General features: G+C 54.0%; 1 protein-coding gene across 4 annotated transcripts; it reads left to right on the top strand.

The window, feature by feature from the left end:
* The first annotated feature begins 735 nt into the window (after positions 1–735).
* Positions 736–12,387, top strand: Brat1 (BRCA1 associated ATM activator 1). 4 transcript variants are annotated; one of them, XM_052168147.1, is made up of 14 exons: positions 736–822; positions 1,555–1,698; positions 3,431–3,585; positions 4,810–4,957; positions 5,796–6,168; positions 6,346–6,465; positions 7,803–7,894; positions 8,081–8,205; positions 8,278–8,464; positions 8,653–8,726; positions 10,118–10,220; positions 10,353–10,451; positions 10,568–10,743; positions 11,388–12,387. In XM_052168147.1, exons 2-14 carry the CDS (start codon positions 1,572–1,574, stop codon positions 12,081–12,083), a joined length of 2,475 nt encoding a protein of 824 aa, XP_052024107.1. In that variant the 5' UTR covers positions 736–822; positions 1,555–1,571; the 3' UTR covers positions 12,084–12,387. The 4 variants fall into 4 exon arrangements, with proteins under 4 accessions (XP_052024107.1, XP_052024105.1, XP_052024106.1 ...); XM_052168145.1 differs by lacking the exon at positions 736–822 and adding an exon at positions 834–974 and having other exon boundaries at positions 4,813–4,957; XM_052168146.1 differs by lacking the exon at positions 736–822 and adding an exon at positions 834–974 and having other exon boundaries at positions 8,087–8,205.
* Positions 12,388–13,590: the final 1,203 nt, after the last annotated feature.

Below are 13,590 nucleotides of genomic sequence, written 5' to 3'. Positions count from 1 at the left end.
CTGGCGCTCTAGATCCCGGGGAACCACTATGGGAACCGCGGGCTTCAGCACCGAGGATTCCGTCCTGATCTGCCTGCTGCTGCACACACCATGCACTAAAGCTGAAAGCAAGGGTTAGAGGAAATCCAGCAAAAAAACCTGAGACCTTAAAAACCTAGACACGTGGCCTGAGGCCAGCGAGGCCGCGCCTCCCAAGGAATAGCCACGCCCACATCGAGCCCACCTCGGGGACGCTCCGCCCACTGCCTGCGTGGGCATGTACCATAGAGAGCTCTGGAGGGGGGGGCGATAGTTCCGAGAGACTGGTAAAGTGTGAAAATACCAAACTGCACACAGTTGGAGTGCGTTTACAGTGTTTGGACCTTAGAGGTGATCGGAACGGCAGGGTCATCACTAGTCTCCAAGCGTGTCCACCCCGCCCTTTTTCCCCCTCCCCATGTCAGTCACGTGGAACTGACTTAGGGCGGGGCCTGTGGAGACGTAAACCTGCGCAAAGAGGAATAAGCGACATTGAGGGGCGGAGCCTGTAGCAACGTGGAGAGGAACTTCCGCCGGGGGCGGGGCCTCGTTGCGGGCTGCGAAATCAGGCGGGATGGCACTTGAGGCTGGCAGGGTGGAGCCAACTCCCGGGGCAGGGCGGGGCCTTGCAGATGTGGGCCGGGTTCGCGGTTGCGTGGAGCGAACTCTGAAATGGGGCAGGGCCTGGGGAGGGCGGGGCCTTGGCCAGCGAGAAGCGGAATTTGCGGAGGCAAGGGCGGGGCCTGCCTTAGACACCGGAACCTCTGCGGTTGAGAAGCACGCAGGCCGGGGGTCGAGATCCTGGTAAGGCGGAATTCGAGCTTCGGCCGGGCAGCCTAGTGGTGCATTTTGCACTCTCGGGCCTAGTTCCCTTAGCGGAGATATGCGGGGGATGGGATTAGAACCCAGGCCAACTCGCATTCGCGGAGAGCGCATCTCTTACCCGGATTTGGGAGGTACGGACGACGGGTGTCGGGGTCCAGACAGAGCCTTGCAGGGCTGATAGATACCGAAATCATTGTCCTTCAAGATGCATATTTTCTGTCCTGAGGAGACACTTAGTTGGAGGTCGCAGGGTTGTCACTTGTAGCCTCTACCGACTTGGGCTGTGACACCCACCTTCCTGTGGACTCCTCCGTGGCCTGGAGGATTGTCTCATCCAGGTTTCTCTTGTCCGTTGGGAACAGACCTCACTGATTCCCCGACTGTTCTCGCAGCTAGGTTAATAGGTAGCTGCACCCCACCCCTACCCCACTCCACCAAACCCCCAAGTTAACAGACTTTGACACCAAAGACCCCGTGCTCTGATTAGCCTGTTCTCACCCACAGTGCAGCTACCGGGATTCAATCCTCTCGCCCAGGTTTCCCTGGACAGAGCTTAGCATCTTTGTGGACTCAAGAGTTCTGGTCCACGTGAAGTTGTCCGGGCCCCTCCCCCATCCTAACAGGCATCAAAGGCTGCCTGTAACTAGGGTAGAGTGGTGTCCGAAGCCAGCCAGATCTGAGGCTGAGGCTGACCTCTTGCTTCCTCTGTAGGGACTGCCGGCCTGATCATGGATCCAGAATGCGCTAGGCTCCTCCCGGCGCTCTGTGCTGCTTTGGCAGATCCCAGACAGCTGGTGGCAGATGACACCTGCTTGGAGAAACTGCTGGACTGGTTTAAAACAGTGACAGAGGCAGGTGAGGACACGGCTTATAGACTTGTCCATCCATGTGGCGTCTTTACTTCATCTCCTTGAGGCTCAGTGGCTGATGGGGAGAGTGGAAATAGAGCACTAAGGACTGGCCTGAACTGTGGAGTCATGTACTGACAGTCCCATCGACTCCCGCCGCATTTCAGGCTTCCGCTGTCCAGTTCACACTAAGAGTTTGCAGAGTACATGCCCACGTCATTTTGCTGTCTTTGTGTTTTGCTTGTCTTGAAGAAATTAGATCTCTGGGTGGATGTGGTGGGACATATCTTGTCTAGGACCTTAACAGCGCTACATTCTGAGTTCAAGGCCAGCTGGAGTTACATCCTTACTGTGTGGGTGGACCTTAATTTAACCACTGGCATAGTTGTATTTCCGGGGGGTTTTTTTCTCCCTGAAACAGGGTTTCTCTGTGTATCCCTGGCTGTCCTGGAACTCATTTTGTAGACCAGGCTAGCCTGGAAACTCAGAGATCTGTGCTGGGATTAAAAACATATGCCATAATGCCTGGCTCACTCTTTTCTTTTCTTTTCTGTTCTTTTCTCTTCTTTTCTTTTCTTTCTTTCTTGTAGTGCTATACTGACTTTCCTTGAGCCTAAGTACCTGGGCACATGGAAGTTTTCCCTCTCCTGATTGGTCATTGTCTTCAGATAGGTTCCATGAGCCTTGTTGTCATTAATTCCTACCTTCATTTCTCCTTTGGCTTATTCTCTTATTCTTTTCTTTTGAAGCATGTTCTAATGTAGCCCAGGCTGTCCTCAAGGAAATATTAGATACTAGAGGTGGACAAGAATCTTATTGCTAGCCAGGCGGTGGTGGCGCACGCCTTTAATCCCAGTACTTGGGAGGCAGAGGCAGGCGGATTTCTGAGTCTGAGACCAGCCTGGTCTACAGAGTGAGTTCCAGGACAGCCAAGGCAACACAGAGAAACCTGACTACAAAAACAAAAACAAGAATCTTATTGCTGAGCCACGCCCCCAGCCCCTCACTAGGGGATTCTAGGCAGAGGCTCTGTGTGGAGTTACAGCCTAACTCTTTACTGGTTCTTATCTTGCTGAGCTGTTATCTTTTATCTACTGTAAAGTTGAATTTACAGTCTCAGGGCTAGGTTTTCACTCACCTCTGAGAAACACTAACATAGATAGATTGCTAAGAACACAGCAGATGTGAACAGCGAAGGCCAATCTAATGGGCAAACGTGGCAACTAAACCTTCCAGCATGTGCAACACATTTTTTAAGAGACTTACTTACTTTATATATGTGAGTACACTATAGCTCTTTTCAGACACACTAGGAGAGGGCATCAGATCCCATTACAGATGGTGGTGAGTCACCATGTGGTTGCTGGGAATTGAACTCAGGACCTCTGGAAGAGCAGTCAGTGCTCTTAACCACTAAGCCGTTTCTCCAGCCCCATTTTGTTTGTTTGTTTGGAGGCAGACTTACCTGTAACCCACGTTATCCTCGATTTTGTTAGGTCGCCGAGGGTGATCTTGAGCTCCTGAGCCTTCTGCCTCTACCTTCTAAATGCTGGGATTATAGGCATGTGGCACCATGCCTCTGGGGTCTCCTTAATGAGTTCGAGTTAGGAGCTATTTGTTGTAAAGCCAAGATAGCCCCTCTTTCTTGGTCTCCTTAATCCTAAGGGAAAGGTATGTTCCAGCCATTTCTAGCGAGGCTATCCATGGTCACTCTCTCTTGGGATGTCCTTTCTCCACAGAGTCCAGCCTCCAACTACTACAGGATCATCCCTGCCTGGTAGAGCTCCTGTCCCATGTGCTGAAGCCACAGGATGTGAGCCCCAGGGTCCTCTCCTTTGTTCTGCGCCTTGTCGGGGTCTTCGCAGCTCAGGAGGACTGTTTCCAGTACCTTCAGGTGACCCTTTGTCCTCCATGTGTTGGTCCCCTGAAGGGCGGGCATCTTCTCCTCTGGAGCCGTCTCAGTGCCTGGGTCTTGGTGGCTGGCTCTGCTCCTGGGTCTGGCCAGTGCGCCAGGATTCTTAAGTCCACTGTCATCCCAACATGCTCCTACTTAGAAATGCTAGCCAGGGACGATGCTGGCTGGCTTCCTGTTCTCTCCCGCTGTGTGATCCTCGCCATGTTCCCAGTATCTCTCTCGGATGGGGCAGTGTGAGGACCCTTGGACACTCCAGATGCGTTGTCTGTAGCACAGTCACAGATCACATGGGGAGAAAGAACAGAGTGTTCTCGGTGAGGTGACTCCCTGTCACAGTCAGGGAACTCTAGCTCCCGGGGATCTGTCGCCTCCCTCTGGCTTCTACAGGAGCCTGCATTCATGTACATAGATGCGTAATTAGGGAACTTTAAAATAATAAGAATCTTATAAAGAAAGAAGGAAAAGAAATGTGTTTCCTCTGACTTCTTTTCTGTCTCAGGAGGGCAGAGCAGTGGTGTGGGGCCCAGGAACAGTTTTGTGAAACCAATTGGCGACTCCACAGATCCTCTTGGTTTTTGTTTTGTTGTTGGAAATTGTTTTCATGTTTATTGTTAATCATGTTGGTTTTGGTTTCCTTTTTGACACAGTGTCTCTCTATGTGGTCCTGGCTATTCTGGAGCTTGCTATATAGACCAGGCTGGTCCCAAACGCGCAATAGATCTGCCTGCCTCTGCCTCCCAGGTGCTGGGATTAAAGATGTGCACCACCACATCAGGTGTCCCCCACCCCCACCCCACCGCTGTTGTTTATGTCTGTGGGTGTTTTGCATCCATGTATGTCTCTGGACTACATCCATGCAGTTTCTGAGGTGGTCAGAAGAGGGCGGTGTCACATCCCCTGGAACTGGGATTTATACAGTTGTGAGCTTCCTTGTGGGTGTTGGGACCTGAGCCAGGTTTCTTCACTGAAGCAGTCAGTGCTCCTAAGCCCTGAGCCATCTCTCCAGCCCCAGGTTTTCTTTTTTGAGATGAGGTCTCACCAGGTATTCCTGGCTGATCTAGAATTCAAAGAGACTCACCTGCTTCTGCCTCTGAATGCCGGGATTAAAGGATGCACCACCAAGCGTGCCTCTCCCAGTCCTGAGAACGACCAACAGTAAAATCCTTCTCCCTCTGCATTTCTGATGCTTTCTTTGCTTCCTAGCAGGGGGAGTTGTTGCTGGGGCTCTTTGGGGAGTCAGGTGCCCTGAGCTGGGCAGCCTGGAGCATCCCCAGTGTACGCAGCGGCTGGATCCAGGGTCTGTGCTCCCTGGCACACCACCCCAGTGCCCTGCACTTCCTGGCTGACAGTGGTGAGTGTAGCCCGTGGCCTGCCCCAGTTCACCCACAGGGCCTCCTGCCTCTCTGCCTGTGCTGTGGGATCTCCAAGGAGCCCCTGAACCTCTCTGAATCCAGTCTTCTCAGCTAGGGAAGTGGTAGTGTCCAGTATAAGCACACAATGACTGTAGGGAAATGTCATCTTTGATCCCTAGGGTTTGGGGTGGCTCCTGCAATTGTGTCCTGTCATGTTGTCACGAGTTTGTCCTGTTATGTATTAGAACTGATTAGAAACTGCATCAGTGCTAGGCAGTGCTGGCTCATGCCTTTAATTCCAGTTGGGGGGCGGGGGGACAAGCAAGGTTCTGGGATCAAAGGCAAATGTTGCTTATTGTTTTCTCCAAATCCAACTTTGGTTGAAATAAAGTTATGTATCAGTGCAGGGAGGAGATATTGCTGTGTATATAGAAATTAGCTGTTTTCAATGTCTAGGCTCAACTTACTTGGAGTGGGAAGCCTCTCTCCCTGCAGGCTTTTTTTCTTTTTTAATTTTAATTTCTTGGTGTTGGCGCAATCTTTAATCCCAGCATTCTAGGAGACAGAGGCAGACGGATATATGTAAGTTCAAGGCCAACCTGGTCTAAAGAGCGGATTCTAGGGCAGCCAGGGCTACACAGTAAAACCCTGTCTCAAAAAAAAAAAAAAAAAAAAAAACCTCGCACCGAAAAAAGAAAAGAAAAGAAAAAGGAAGCATTGGTTGGCCGTGTAAGCGGAGGGGAGTCCGGGTGCTTTCCCTGAGGCCTGGAGGGTTTGATGGGTAGGTGTTCTCTGGGTGCTTCTTCACCCAGTCTGACCTTTTGCTGTCCCCTCCAGGTGCCGTCGACAGGATCTTCTCTTTGCAGGGAGACCCCAGCCTGTTCGTAGCCTCAGCCGCCAGCCAGCTCCTGGTACACATCCTGGCTCTGTCCATGCAAGGTGGAGCATCAGGGTCACTCGTCCCGGAAGCTGCTGCCTGGCCCGTGTGTGCCCAGAAGATTGTGAACCATGTGGAAGAGTCCTTGCATTCCAAAGCCACCCCACAGGTCACCCAGGCCTTGAATGTCCTGACTACGACCTTCGGGCGCTGTCATAACCCCTGGACAGGGGTCCTCTGGGAGCGGCTGCGACCCGCCGTTGCCTGTCTGTTTGAGAGAAACCCCATTCCAGCCGTGCACTCACTCATGGACTTTCTGCTCAGTGTGGCCAGGTCAGGTGGCTGCAGGGACTTGGGGTGAATGGTCGATGTCTGTGAAGTTTCAGAGTAGCTGATGCTTCGTGGGGAGGACCCTGAGGATGCCTCAGGTGACAGGGCATCCACAGGACTGGGCACAATCGCAGCTGTCCAGTCAGACTCTGATAGAGGCATGGTGCTTTCTTTCCCCAGGTCGCCTGTGTTGAATTTTGCAGCCTGTGGTCTGTGGGAGATGCTGGCCCAGACTCTGAGCTGCCTGAGCCCCACACAAGCTGGGCCTCTAGCCCTGGGGACCCTGAAACTTCAGCACTGGTATGAATGAGGGCGTTGAGAGTGTCATAATAATGGTTGGGGAACTTTGGAAACTGGGAAGCCAGATGTGAGAGTGAGCCAGGTGGGAGAGCAGCCAGGTGGGGTAGGCAGGTCGCTCTGGTCGCCTCCTCCTGTCCCTCTCTCCCTCCATTCTCTTCTCCTTTGTCTCTCTCTCCGTTCCTCAGTACTTGGTATGGAACTTAGCATTTTATATGTGCTAGTCAAATGCTCCCCTCTGAGCCACGCCCACAGCCCCTCCCTGGTGATTCTAGGCAGGTGCTCTACCACAGCCATGCCCACAGCCCCTCACTGCGGGATTCTAGGCAGGGGCTCTACCACTGAGCCATGCCCCAGCCCCTCACTGGGGGATTCTAGGCAGGGGCTCTACCACTGAGCCATGCCCCCAGCCCCTCCCTGGGGGATTCTAGGCAGGGGCTCTACCACTGAGCCACACCCCAGCCCCTCCCTGGGGGATTCTAGGCAGGGGCTCTACCACTGAGCCACACCCCAGCCCCTCCCTGGGGGATTCTAGGCAGGGGCTCTACCACTGAGCCACGCCCCCAGCCCCTCACTGGGGGATTCTAGACAGGGGCTCGACCACTGAACCACGCCCCCAGCCCCTTCCTGGAGGATTCTAGGCAGAGGCTCTGTCATAGAGCTATACCCACAGTTCTCTTTTTCTTATTTTGAGACGGTCTTCACTGAATTGCCCAGGCTGTCCTCGAACTCACTCTTTAGGTCAAGCTGGCCTTGAACTTGGCATTTCTCCCTCCACCTCTTAAGCAGCATGTGTAATACCACACTGAGCAAGAGACAGAATGGTTTCAAATAAAAGTTTGTGGTATCCCCGGAGCTAAAGCTAACTTCTGTGCTAGCTGTAGCTGTTCTCTCACCTCCAATAAGGCTGAGCCAGGTCCCTGGAGCTTCGTAGTCTACACCCCATGGGGTATGCAGAGGTGTGGGCTGCTGGGTGCCGGATGCAGGGAGGAAGAGGGTAAGGGTGTGAGCAAGCTCAGTTCATCAGAGTGGTCCATCCCATAATGTGAAAAGGGACACCTCAAGTCATCGAACACGACATGAGCACACTTGGGCACTGCCCTAGGAGCCAGAACATTCCCAGTCACTCTGATGAGGTAGTGTAACTGCCTTTCTGGGGCCCCTGAGGACAGCAGGGCCAAGCCCGGGTCAGGCCCTCCTCCTACCTGGTTCCTAACTGGTAGCTCAGAGACCAACTGTTTCAGAGGAGTCTCCACCCTCCCTTGTGCTGAGCCACTATAGACTCTAGGATGCTCAGATTGTGGCCAAGGTATAACCCTCATCCTGTACTGTGTCCCCAGTCCCCAGGAACTGAGGACCCAGGCCTTTGGAGTCCTCCTCCAGCCACTGGCCTGTATCCTGAGAGCTACCACTCAGGCCCCTGGACCTCCAGGTATGCAGGGAGGGTGGGACCCTCTATTCTTAGGTACAGAAAGTGAGCTGCCTTGGTCCCACTCAGACGTCCCCCTACTAACAGTACAGGCAGACAGCATCCCTGAGCAGCCTTGGGAGCTGGCCCTGAGCTGGAGAGCTGGCCCTTGCTGGGACGGTGGACACTAAAGGGATGCTGTTGTCTCGGCCTTAGGCTTCCCGGACGGCACTGTGGGTAGCTCGCTGACTGTGGAGACACTCTTATCGTCCAAGTCGGCCTGCGTGGGACTCCTTTGTCAGACCCTGGCTCAGCTGGAGGAGCTGCAGGTGCTGGTGAGTGTGACTGTGCCTGTGTCATTGAGCCACACGACCCCAGGCCTCTGCTCACCTTCCTCCTCCCTGCAGCCCCAGTGCCCCTCACCGTGGCCACAGGTGCCTCTGCTGCAAGCCACTGTCACTATATTGCACCTCTGTGATGGCTCAGCGGACCCCAGCTCCAGTGCGGGCGGCCGTCTCTGTGGGACTCTGGGTGGCTGTGTCCGTGTCCAGCGAGCAGCCCTCGACTTCTTAGGGACGCTGTCTCAGGGAACGAGTGAGTGCTGTTTTCTCTTGCCCTGAGTCCCACTTCCTCTTCTCTTTCTTCTGGGGTGTCCATTGTGCTCTCAGCCCTCGGGTGGCTTCTGACCCCTGCTTCCATAGGGTTTGGAATCCATGCTCCTTGCCAGGTGGCGGGGCTCTGGGTAAACGTTGGGTTGATGTTTCCACTCATGTCTGTTTTAGGCCCTCTGGAGTTGGTGCTAGAGGTATTCGCTGTCCTCGTGAAGACCCTGGAGAGCCCGGAGTCCAGCCCCATGGTACCGTAAATAGGTTCTGGGAAGCTTGACAGCTGGGCACCATCTTACTTAAGAGGCTACCAAGCCACTGCCCAGAGTGATCTTTCCAGGTGTAGTAGCACACACCTGTAATCCCACCACAGATGTGATAGAGACTGGAGGACTATGAGTTCAAGACCTGTCTGGGCTACAAAGAGACCCTGACAAGCTGGGTGTGGTCACATATGCCTTCAGTTCCAGTATGTGGGAGGCAGAGGCAGGCAAATCTCTAGAGTTTATGGCTAGCTTGGTCTACAAAAAAGTTCCAGGATAGCCAAGGCCACATAGTTAAGACTACAAGGGGACAGAGACCCTTGACAGAAGAGACAAAACTGGTAGCAGTGGTTGCATGGGACCCAGGGTTGGGTCTGTGCTGGTGAGGCTTACATTTAAAAGGACTTCTGTAGTAAAAAATATTTTAAAAAATTCTGGTGCGGGATTTCTTCCCCTTAGATTATTTATGTTCCCAGGTGAGAGACACACATAGCCTTATTATAACGTTAAATATCCCGTAGGCAGCATGGTAGCTGGGCAGCCTACCCTCCATGCTGTTAGTAACTCCGAGTTACCCACTAATTCTGTGTTCTGTTTGGGCTGCTTTCAACTACTGCAGCCGGCCAGCCCGCACCACCTCATTGTTACGGCTCTGCAATCCCACTGCAGCTCCTTTCTCTCTTCGGTGTGGTCCCAAGCCCAGGAACCTTAACCCCGCCTGTGTCTCTTCTCCCCAGCCATTGGCTGCCGGCATCTTTCTTTACCAATCAGAATTAACTGAGGGCAGGGCTCCCCAGTGTCTTACACTGCCTTGGGCATTTTGTGTGTGTGTGTGTGGGGGGGCAAATTATTGAGTATAGGTGGCATTGGGCCAACCCACAGCAGATTTTTGAAGCTATTGGGGAGCCAGGGATGGAGCTGGAGGTGGGGCACGACTGATAACCCAGTGTTCCAGGGAATTCTTTCCTGTCGATGGCTTTTGGCTTTATCTTTTTGAGACAGGATGTTACGCTGTTGGCCTGGTTGGCACTCCTGCTGTCTGCAGGTCTGCGGCATGCTCTGCCATTCACGGGATTCTTGAGGAGGGAAGGGGATCCGGGGCAGGTTCCCATGCCATCCCCTGAGCCTGGGTGTAGACGTAGAGCCAGGCTGCCAGGCAGAGTGGACCAAATAGAAGGAGAGGCTTGGGCTTGGGGATGGAGTGGGTGTCATAGCCACTTAAGGAAGTCCCATCACCCCAGGCAGGGCTTCTGAGGGGGGCATCCCATCCTCTTCGGTCTCACTGCCTCACCTGCGCCTCTGTGCCCATGGGTGGCACGGTGCAGGGACCGGGACATGGGTAGCATGCCACTCCTACCCTCTAGCCTGTCCCATTCCAGGTCCTAAAGAAGGCCTTCCAGGCCACACTCAGGTGGCTCCAGAACCCACAGAAGACCCCCAGCAGCTCTGATCTCAGCCCCGACGCCCTGCTGTTCCTCGGAGGTAATCCTAGTGCCTTGCAGAGATGTATCAAGCTGAGGAGCTGGGGCAGGGCAGCTGGGAGCTGGGCAGGGTGTCCCTCAGGGAGGCAGAGTGTGACACTAGAGGCCACTGACCCACCCCTCCCTGGTACAGAGCTATTCCCCATACTACAGAAGCGCCTGTGCAGCCCGTGTTGGGAGGTGAGGGACTCAGCCCTGGAGTTCCTGACGCATCTAATCCGACACTGGGGAGGTGAGCACCCTGGGGACAGGAGTGTATATGTTGTGTATATGTGTCCTGCTGCCTCTGGGGCTCTCAAGACTACCCATGTGGCCTTTGACCACAGTCGTGTGGCCTTTGATCCCCAGGGCAGGCTGACTTCAGAGAGGCACTGCATTCCTCAGAGGTCCCCACACTTGCCCTCCAGCTCCTCCGAGACCCAGAGAGTTACGTCCGAGCAAGCGCAGTGGGTGCCGCCGGGCAGCTCTCCAGCCGGGGTCTGCAAGCCACGCCCGCCGGCCCCGAGAGCCCTCAGGCCCAGCAGGTAGGGGCCACTTGTTGTTGGCCCGGGGAGTTGATAGCAGCTAGCCACATCTGTAGCAACTGCTCCTGAGAGGGGGACCACTAGGGAGCGGGAGGGGAGAGGGGGAGGCAGCCGGGCACAGTGCCTGTGCTCTTTCTGACACCCCACCTTAGACACTGTGACCCTGATAAGCAAGGGCAAGCCTGCAGGAATACAGAACACATGTGTCGAGGGACCAGAGCAGCACATGGCCCATGCCCAAGTGGCCGTGGACTTATGTCTGCTGGGTTCTGTCCTTCCTGCCTATCACTGTATTAGTTGGATTTTTTGCTGCTGTATCAAAATACCTGAAGAAAGCAGGTTAAGGAAGTGAGTAACTTGGGGCTCACAGTTTGAGGGTGCCGTCCTCGTGGTGGGCGAGCCGTGGTGGTAGGAGCTTGAGGCAGCTGTTAACTTACATCTGTAGTCAGGAAGCAGAGAGAGATGATACTGGTGGTCTGCTCTCGAGCTCCTTTTTATTCAGTGTGCAGCCCCAGCCCGTTCTCTGCTTTAGCCTTACCTAGGCACTCCACCACAGTCTCTCAGAGGCTTGTCTCAGAGCTGCGTCTGGATCCTGTCAAGTTGTCAGTATCGTGCTGACGTTTCTGGGCTTCTCCAACCTGCAGGGCCTACTCATGGAGCTCATGCATATCCTGTCCACGGACTCGGAGGGCTTCCCTCGGAGGGCTGTGTTACAGGTCTTCACGGAGTGGCTGAGGGGCGGCCATGCTGATGTGGTTCGAGACACCGAGTGGTTCGTGGCCACTGTTCTCCAAGCAGTGAGCCGGGATCTGGACTGGGAGGTCCGAGTGCAGGGCTTGGAGCTGGCACGGGTGTTCCTCATCCAGGCCATGGGCCAGCCCAGCCTGCACTGCCCCTACACAGTGGGCCTGCCCGGGGCCACCTCTCCCCGCCCACCCCTGGAATTCTTGCAGACTCTCTGCCGTCTGCCGCTCTTTGAGTTTGCCTTTTGTGCCTTGCTTGACTGTGACCGACCAGTGGCCCAGAAGGCCTGCGACCTGCTCCTCTTCTTGAGGGACAAGACAGTTCCCTGCAGTAGCCCTCAGGAGGCTGGGGATGGCTCCAACTCAGCCTCCGTGGAGGCTGCCCTGCAGAGGTGGCGGGAAGGTGAGCAGACCCAGCCCCTAGGGGACCTGGAACCTGAGGCCATGCTAGCCATCCTCAGGTCCTTAGACCTGGAGGGCCTGCAGGGCAGGCTGGCCAAGAGCAGCGACCATGTGGAGAAGAGCCCTCAGTCCCTGCTGCAGGACATGCTGGCCACCGTGGGAGTGTTGGAGGAAAACGAAGCTGACTGCTACTAAGGCGTGTCCCGTCCTGTCCCCGTCTCCTGCGCAAGCCAGCAGGAGGATTCTAGTCCATGGCAGCCACTTGAGAGACCCTGCAGGGTGTGACAACACACCTGTGGTTACAGCATTTCGAAGGCCAAGGGAGGAGAATCCAGAGTTCCCAGCCAGTCTGGACTAGATAGCAACCCTGTCTCAAGAAAACCCAAGAAATCAAAACAAAACAAAATCTCCCCCCCTTTTTGTGCGTGTGCTTGCAGACCAGAGGTCAGCCTCGGGTATCGGTCCTCAGGTGCTGTCTGTCTTGTTTTTTGAGAAAAGATCTCTCACTGGGACTTGGTCCTCCCTGATGAGGCTTGGCAAGTGAGCTCCAGGGATGCCATCACCACCTCCTCAGCACTGGGATTGTAATACTGCATCCCTGTGCCTGGGTCTATACATGGTGCTGGGATTTGAACTCAGGTCCTCAAGCTTGCATGACAAGCACTTTACCCACTGAACCGTCTCCCCAGCCTCACAGAATCCTACTTTCCATGTGTTAGTACAGAAGTGGCTTGTTTTCTGCTCAAATCAGGTAGCACTGAAGCCTGTGACCCTTCCGGTTAATTGTGTGTGTGGTTAACAAAGCCCCACTCATGATCTTCTGCTTATGACCCTCAGCTCTCTCTGCCCCATCGACCAACGTCTAAACGTCCCGTAATCTTTAAAGAATTCAGATACATCACATTTCAAAGTCACAACTCTGGGTCCTGTAAAATAAATTTTTTTTTTAAAAAAAAGTTATGTATTCTCTCTGAGGGTAGAACCACAGCACAACTACAATCAAAGCAAAACCAACATCAGGCAGTGTAAAGAGCTCGGTGTCTGAAATCTAGAGCTCACCTAAGCTCCAGAGGGCGTAGGCGGCTCTACTTCCCGACCCACCACTGTTCTTCCACACTCAGGGCTGCTTCGCCTCACACCGCATGGTCATCCCACAGTCCTGGGGGCTCCACTACAGTTGAATCCTGTAGCTTTTATGTGACGAACCAGTACCACATGAGAGGTTGTTTTTTTTTTTAAACCAAAAAGTCCAGTTGACAGCTTGAGATGCAGCCTTCCACCCCCCACCCCCCACCCCCCCACCCCGCCCCCTGGACTACAGCTTGATCGTAAAGAGTTCCTTCCCAGAAGATTTACCTCAGTGGTGCTGGTCTCAGTTAATCACAGCTGATTCTGTGATTTTGCCCCAGCTGACCAGAAACAGATTCTGATTTTAAATAGATCACATGAATGGTCCTGGTAGTCTTACTTCCCTCCTAAAACTTCACAAGCCAGGCCTGTATTATCTGCATTTCTCTAAACACTACCTTACAAACTCTCACACAATAGCCCATCAGGCTTTGAGCTCTCAATGGTGTTTCCAGCTCTTTTAAGTTCCAAATACTTACACAATCCTCACGACATGGTCAAGTCTGTCAGCAACACCCCACTCCTGGTACCAAGCTCTGTCCTACTTTGTCGTCTATTGCTGTGATGAGCACAG

Source organism: Apodemus sylvaticus, chromosome 22 (assembly GCF_947179515.1).
Source record: "Apodemus sylvaticus chromosome 22, mApoSyl1.1, whole genome shotgun sequence".
Classification (NCBI taxonomy): domain Eukaryota; kingdom Metazoa; phylum Chordata; class Mammalia; order Rodentia; family Muridae; genus Apodemus; species Apodemus sylvaticus.
Note: the sequence above shows the minus strand (reverse complement) of the source record. Positions and strands in the feature narration are given on the sequence as shown.